Source organism: Marmota marmota, unplaced genomic scaffold, assembly GCF_001458135.2.
Source record: "Marmota marmota marmota unplaced genomic scaffold, marMar, whole genome shotgun sequence".
Lineage (NCBI taxonomy): Eukaryota > Metazoa > Chordata > Mammalia > Rodentia > Sciuridae > Marmota > Marmota marmota.
In genome coordinates, this window is record NW_025999871.1 from 1,143,936 (window position 1) to 1,152,037 (window position 8,102).

Below are 8,102 nucleotides of genomic sequence, written 5' to 3' on the forward strand. Positions count from 1 at the left end.
ACAATTTCCTTGCCAGCATACCCCATGTTGCTGACATTTTGCAGTGACATTGAATGTAGTTGACCTTGCTCAAGGACCAGGGCGGATTAGGGTGTTCCTGGTTTAACATAATCGGGTTTAGGGCGTTCCCAGTTTAGGTTCCAGGTTTAAGGTTTAAGATTATTCCTGCTGGGAATAGGGCGTATCCTGCTGCCTAAGTTCCCCTTGAGTTCTCACGGGATTCAGACAGTATATTTTGGGAGACAGAAGCCCAGTGAAGGAATTTGGGAGAGAACGTGGATTTGGGCAGAGAACGTGGATTTCCCCAGAACGTGATTGTAGACGGCTGGTGTGAGTTCGGGAATAAAGAGTTGCTGTTTGAATCTACAAGCTGTGTGGTGGCTCGTGATTTTGTGCCCAGCCAGACTGCGGCAGATGTCATCATCTGCTGACTCCAGTGAAATCTTTCTGGAGCATCATATCATGGTGATATGATAGCATAAGTGAGAGGGAGAGATCACATGGCAAAACAGGAAGCCAGGGCACAGGGAAGGACCAATGTTACTCTTTTTATAACAACCCTTTCTCACAGGAACTCACTAATTCCCCCAAACCAGCATTAACCCCTTGGAAGGACAGTATCCCCAATGACCTAATTATCTTCCAATAGGCCCCTTCTCTTAAAGGTTCCACCAGAGGTTGAGGGTATAGCCCAGTGGCAGAGTACACATTTATCATGCGCAAGGCCCTGGGTTCAATCCCCAGCACCACTCCTTCTCCAAAAATCATTTCTACTGCCTCTTATATTGCCACACAGGAGACCAAGCTTCCAACACATGAATCCTTGGGGGATAAGCCACATCTAAACCACAGCAGTCGATTAGAACAAATTCCTCTCAGTCTATGCATATGACCCCCTCCCACCCACCCTGCTGGTTAAATAGCAGAATATATTTACTTCCCTAGAAGAGTGCCTAGAACACAGTAAGTGCTCAATAAATTAACCAAATGAATGTAGGGGCAAGCCCAGGATCTTTTATAACTCAGCTGTCAGCAATGCCCCAGCCTGGAGGCATTGTGAGTCATAGCTGGTAAAGAGGAGCTAAGTGGTTCAGAGATGAGACCAGGTCTGGGACAGCAGCTTGGCACCTCCAGCACATCTTTCAGGTGAGACACAACATGTAGCAAAGATTACTGGGAAAGGGACCTCTGGAGAGTTGTAACAAGGGTGGATCTGGAAGTGGGCTCTCCTAGATGGTCTCCTTGAACCAGATTCAGGGGAGGTATCGTCCACCTCTTAGCTCTATGTGATAAATAAGTGTGTAGAATTAATGAAGGCAAGACAGAGGGAAATCTGCCCCAGTTAGTCCTCTTTTCTCCCTCCACGAGAAGAGGAATTTTAAAACACAAAACACATATCCCTTTCTCACATAATAGAATCAGCACTTACTGGGGAAAAAGAGCCAGGTAGAATGGGACTTATCTGTTTTGTTATCTGAACTTTAGATTCCTTGAGGAAGTAGTCAGCTTAGTACAAAAGTCACTTCTAGTGTGCACAGCCATTACCTTGAAATCAGAGCATAGATCTAGGCAAAGGCACTCGTCCCAGGATGTCACTGAGCATACTGTATTGTGATCTATGTGGATATCTCTTTCTGGCTGCACCAGGAGTTTATTAAAAGCAGGCACAGTCTGTGCTAGTATCCCCTGCCCAGACCAAGGTTTGGCACATAGCAGGTGCCAGTTCAAGGTTGAAAGACAAGGGCAGTAATGGTGTGGGTTATGTCAGACATCTCATCAGATACTTTGCAGAATCCAAATCCTGGCTTTGTAATCCTTTAGCAGTTCCCTCTTACCTAGGGTAAGTAAATCGCTAAGCCTGCCTGTATGTCACCTCAAGTGCCCTGGTTCAGCTTCTTCTGCTGGTGCCAGAATCAATCCTACCCAACCTCTTCCACACATTTGCAACATGAAAGGCTTGCCCCTCTCTTCACTTTTTCTACAAGCTCTCAATCTATTCATTCCCATCCCTCCTGGAAAAGTTCTGTTCCTCCATTAAGTACCTACTGGTCTCGCTATCATTCCTTCCTCTTCCACCCATGACCTCTTCCAGATGCAACTCAGAGAACAGGGCCCTAGACCTTCATGTACATGTCTATACCCAGGGCCTGACACCCAAGAGTGGTCTTTGGGGGAAGTGGTTTCTGTGAGCCTGTGCGTAGTGCGATTGTACAAGGATGAGCTCTTCAGTGACCCGCAACTGGTTAGCCCAAAAAGCAAGCCATAAACTAATCCAAGTCCATCAGCTTCGCGGTTTGCAAGCCTGTACCAACCAGGCGGTTCACCCAGGTATTTGTACCCAACAGTGCCCCTGGCTCGCCTTCATCATTCAGGACACCAGGGCTCCGGAGGCAAGGGGGCAGCACCGGTTGCCACTACCCTGCGGCCACCTGTGCGCTCAGGCGAGAGGCCTGCCCACCCCTCACTCTGGCTGCCTTCGAGTGCCTGGCTAGGAGCCATACCAGCAGCTTTTGGGAGCTGCTGCGGCAATTCTGGGCCGATCATTTTTCGCGGCGCTTCTCACCACGGCGCCCGCCGCTGCGCCACATCTCCTCCATGTCCACCTTCTATCTGTTGGACCACCGGACGCGCCAGGCTGAGCTGGGCCTCAGCTACGGTGAGCCGCGCACACGCCTCAACAACCAGGCCTTCGTGTTCCGCAGCGGCAGGTGGAGAGCAGAGGGCCAGCAGCCGCAGTCACGGCCGCCGAAGTCCTCGCCAACCATCTCAGGCTGGAAACCACAGGTACAGCGAGTCAAAACCCAGATGCTGTTGGAGGAGAACAACTACCTGAAGCTGCAGCAAGAACTACTCATGGACATGCTGACTGAGACCACGGCGCGCATGCACCTGCTGGAAAAGCTCAACCCTGAGAACAGTCAGGCGCGCGCCTGGCAGAAAAAGATGCGCAAGCGTGAAGCCGCCGGCGGCGTGCTCATGATCGAACCGCGCGCTTCGGAGTCGCGGTGATGCAATAAAGCTCCGAGCCGCGCACGCGCGCCTGGCCCCTCGCCTTTAACCCGGGCTGGATTTGTGGAACCGCTGGGTTAGGGGTGGGTTGCATGCTCTCAGGGGCTGCCACTCTGTGCTAGGTGTGGACTGATGACGTTGACCTAAGCAGTCCGCCTCGGGAGCTTGAGATAGGACAGCAAGGAAGAATCTGTGTGTGCGGCCCTCCAGATCCTGGAGTGGGAGCCTGGTTTGCTGCAAGCAGTTCCGGGGTGGGGTGGGGCAAATGGCAGGTAATGGCATTCTAGGTCACCAAAGAACCGGGGGCGAAGTCCGGAAGGCAAAGGAGTCGCGGCGCTCTGGGAATGCAGGGTGCAGTGTGATGATGCCCAGGGTGAAGAGGTGGGTAGGGTTGAGGATTAGAGACTTTGCAATTTGACCCTAGAGATACAGGAGAGATACAGGCTGGGAATCTAGGTAAGTACCTTATCCCTGAGAGAAGCTTTGGCCCTTCCTGTTCTCACCTGCCTGTTTGGCCTTTTGGAGAATCCTACCTCCAAAATAGGCCTTTTTCCTCTTTCCTAGAATAAGGAGGTTTTTTTCAACCCGCACTTTGAAAAACAAAATGCATTTGTTGCCAACATTTCAGAATTTGAAATTCCAGATTTCTGGCCCAGCACAGTGTTGCATACCTCTAATTCCAACTACTAGGTAGGCCAAGGCAGGAGGATTGCAAGTTTGAGGTCAGCCTCAACAATTTAGCAAGACCCTAGCAACTTGGTGAGACACTGTCTCAAAATAAAAAGCAAAAAATGGCTGGGAATGTAGCTCAGTGATAAAGTGCCCCTGGGTTCAATCCCCAGTACCAAAATTAAATAAATAAAAGTAAATTTAAAAAAAAGTAAAACCGAGCTCGGTGGCATAGGACTGTAATTCCAGTGACTGGGGAGGTTGAAGCAGGAGGATGGCAAGTCAGAGTTCAGCCTCTGCAACTTAGCATGACCCTATCTCAAGACAAAAACTAAAAGTGCTGGGGATGTAGCTCAATGGCAATGTGTCCCTGTGTTCAATCTCTAGTACCTAAAATAGAAATAAATAAAAGATAAATATAGGAAAGCAAATGAGGAGGGAATCAGAACTATGTACTAGAAAAAATTCAAGTACAAAAAGATATCAGTAATGGAGAAAATATACTAGGTGAAGGAAGGCAGATGCAAAGGACCATATATGGTATGATTCCATTTATATAAATATCCTGAATAGGTATATCCATGAAGACAGAAAGCCATTTAGTGGTTACCAAGGGGTGGGAAAAGGGAGTTACTAATTAATGGGATTTCCTTTTGGGGTGATGAATGATGCTTTGGAACTACAATGGTGATGATTGCACAACATGTGACTAAAAGCCAGTAAATTATATACTTTAAAATGGTGAATTTTATCACAATAATAATAAAAAAAAATCAGTGGCACAGGTCTGTAGTCCCAGAGGCTAAGGCAGGAGTATTACAAGTTCGAGGCCAGTACTCAGCAACTTAGTGAGACCCTGTCTCAAAATAAAAAATAGAAAAGGTCTGGAGATGTGGCTCAATGGTTAAGCATCCCTGGGTTCAGTCCCAGGTACCAATGTTGCAGGAATCAGACTGGTCAAGAAGCGGCAAACGGCACTTGGAGAGTGGGAGAAGTGAGATTTTATTTTTATACTGGCAGGCCCAGAGATCAAACTCCAAATTCTGAGCCCCCATTCCCAGTTTCTCACAACATTTATAGGCAATCTGGTGCCATAAAATTTCTAGTTTACATGATAGAAGGCCCTGCAGGGGGTTTCTAGTGGGAAGCCTGTTTATAGAAGCAGAAAGTGATAAGGGCTAAAACTGGCTCTTTTCACAGGCCTCTGATAAATCTCTAGCCTTGTGCCCAAAGCCTGAACAGGGGCGTTTACACTTCAAAGCGAGTAGTTAGATCCTAGAGGTAGTTATTTACAATCCAAAAGGTAGAGGCCTATGGTTAATTAGGATTCCTGAAGAAGGGCTGACAGAAAGGGGAAGAGAACTCACCCTTTTCCTGGGCACTAGTTTTTCATGATAGTGGTTTTATAATTTCATTTTACAACCAGGCCTGATTTTACCATCCATTACACCAAAAAAAAAAAAAAAAAAGAAGAAGAAGAAGAAAGAAAGAAAGAAAGGAAAGGAAAAAAAAACAGAAAAAGAGGAAGGTGCTAGCATAAAAACATATGGCACGGTTAAATAACAAAAATATAACTAGGTTATGATTGCTGTATGTATATAGGTGACTCTAAGACCAGTGTGATTCTGCAATCTGTACAATTAGAAAAATGAGAAATTATACCCCAATGATTCAAGTGTATGAATTGCCAAGATCATTGTAATATCATGAATAGCTAATATAAATAAATAAATTTTAAAAATATAGCTAGGCATAAATATCTACAGATTGCTTTGGCTAACAGTCCTAGGGTAGAGAAAATTATCCTGCCACACCGGCAGGGAGCCCCCCACAACCCTGCAGCAGTGCCCAGTTCAAGGAGAGGCAATCAAGAGGATGATGGCAAGATATTTTGAGATATCTTTGTTCTTTCTGTTCTGGAATTTCACTCCCTGGCCCTACCCGCTGTCTGTAGCAGCCAAGTTCATTGCTCCAGGGGAGGGAAGTGCCAGAGAAGAAAGGAGAAACAAAGGACTTGGCTTACATCTCCTACAGCCCAGAACCCTCTGGGCACAGAGCTTTGCAAAAGTTATATTTGGGTGTGAGGTAGGAGGTCAAAAAGCCTGTGGGTTTGTCCACAGTGAGAGGAAAGATGAAAGAAAACAAGTGTAGACACCCGGTAAGTCTGCCATCTTGTGTGTGTGTGTGTAGGGGGGTATCCTTTCTTGATTCCACTTCCTCTTCCAGCTACTGCCTCATTTCTTTGCTCCCTTTTATAACTAAACTCCAAAAAATTGCTTGGATTCACTGTCTCCAATTTCTCCCTCCCCGTTTGCTCTTAAGCCCCCTCAACTTCGGATTTCTCACTTCCTATTTTCTCCCCAACCTACTTTTGTCAGGGATACTGTACAACCTCCTTGTGATTATTAAGTCCTTTGGCCAGTTTTCTGGTCTCATCTTACCGCATCAGCAGCGTTTCATACTGTGATGGCAAAACCAGACATGGTTGTGAAATGAAATGATAAAAACGGTATGGTAAGAGGGGGCTGGGGTTGTGGCTCCTTGGTAGAGCCCTGGCCTAGCAAGTGTGAGGCCCTGGGTTCTATCCTCAGCACCATATAAAAATAAATAAAAGAAAAGAAAAACGTTATAAGAAAACAAGGCCTGGGGAAAGGGTCAGTTCCCCTCTCTTTGCCTTTCTCTAGGAAGCCTAATTAACCGCAGGTCCTTATCTTTTGGATTGTAAATAACTGCCCTGGCAGTCTGAATACTCCCTCTTGAAATGTAACAGACGTCTGTGAAAAGAGCCATTACTTATCTGTTTCTGTAAGCATGCCTTATGTTAGAGACCCTTGCACAAAGGAAAAAAGCTCCAATGATAGAACAAGTCTAAGGTGATGCCAAAGAACCTATAAATTTTGTGAAAAACTGTGGATCAGAGCTCAGAATTTGGAGTTTTGTTTTCCTCTGAGCTGCCTGGTGTAAAACAATGTTTGGAGTTCCCCTCCTCTCTGAGTGCTGTTTGCTGCTTCTTGATCAGTCTGTTTCCCCCAACAATACAGTTAACCACCCCTCCTCATCCTCAAAACACTTGGATTCTAGATCATCCTGTTCTCCTTCCCAGGATACCTCCAGCCCCAATGCTCTTCTCATGCCACTTCAGCCTGAAAGTTGCACCTACTCAGTGTCTTGCTGATTTCACTCTCATTTTTTTTTTCAGGGATGTGCTTGAATACCAACTCTTCAATGAAGTGTTCCCCAATGACTTGATGAAAGTATGCCTTCTTCCCAGCCCTAACCAATTTATCTCCCTTTCCTGCTAAACCCTAACCTTTTCTGTTTTGAAGTACAGGGGATTGAACCTGGTGACACACTACCACTGAGCCACATTTCTCCCTTTTAAAAAAATATTAATATATATATTTAATATGGTGCTGGGAATTAGAACCCAGGGCCTTATGCATGCAAGGCAAGCACTCTACCAACTGAGCTATATCTTCAGCTCTCCCTAGCCCTTTTTATATTTTATTTAGAGACAGAGTCTCGCTGAGTTGCTTAGGGGCTCATTAAGTTGCTGAGGCTGGCTTTGAACTCAGGATTTTCCTGCCTCAGCCTCCCAAGTTGCTGGGTTGAAGGCATGTGCCACTGTGCCTGCCCCTCCCCACACCCAGCCCTTTTTATTTTTTATGTTAAGATAGTGTCTTGCTGGGCTGGGGATGTGGCTCAAGCGGTAGCGCGCTGGCCTGGCATGCATGCGGCCCGGGTTCGATCCTCAGCACAACATACGAACAAAGATGTTGTGCCCGCCGAAAACTAAAAAATAAATATTAAAAAAAATTCTCTCTCTCTCTCTCTAAAAAACAAATAAAAAAAAAAAAACGATAATGTCTTGCTAAAATTACAGAGACTAGCCTCAAATTTGCAATCCTCCTGCCTCAATTTCCTGAGTCCCTAAGATTACAAGCGCATGCCAACATGCCCAGCCATCTATCATCATTTGACAGGCTACATATTTTATGTATTTTCAGTCTCTTCCAACTGAAATAAGCTCCAGAGGGCTTTTCATTCTATTTTCTTCCTGCATTTCAGTGTAAAGAAGTGCTTAATACTTGTTAGGCCCTCCCCCAAATATTTCTAGAATGAACAAAAGGTCCATGAGAAACAGGTACTTGAATCCCAGGAGAGCAGATAGTATATGACGTTTGCCTTTGCCCCAGATTTCTGAGCCCCTAGGAGTGAGGAAAGTTATTACAGGTTCTCTGGGAATGTCTGATTATGTCTGATCAGCCCTCTTCTGACATTAACAGCAGCTATGGTGCATGGTCTACATATTGTCAGTGCCTCATTTCAAGTGCCTGCCTTGGGTTTCTCTGCCTCTTGGCTTCAGAGCTTTCTTAGTTTCAGGAGATTGTTTAACTCATGGACATAGCCTCTTAGGAGAATTA

The 8,102-nt window shown here is 45.9% G+C and overlaps 1 protein-coding gene across 1 annotated transcript; it reads left to right on the forward strand.

Annotated features, from left to right (window-relative positions):
• The first annotated feature begins 2,580 nt into the window (after positions 1-2,580).
• Positions 2,581-3,803, forward strand: Cby3 (chibby family member 3). Its single transcript, XM_048784470.1, has one exon. The coding sequence runs from the start codon at positions 2,596-2,598 to the stop codon at positions 3,007-3,009; it is 414 nt and encodes a 137-aa protein (XP_048640427.1). The 5' UTR covers positions 2,581-2,595; the 3' UTR covers positions 3,010-3,803.
• The last annotated feature ends 4,299 nt before the right edge of the window (positions 3,804-8,102 follow it).

Excerpts from the sequence above, each read along its gene's own strand:
- Cby3 (XM_048784470.1), top strand. The coding sequence starts at position 2,596 with ATGTCCACCTTCTATCTGTTGGACCACCGGACGCGCCAGGCTGAGCTG.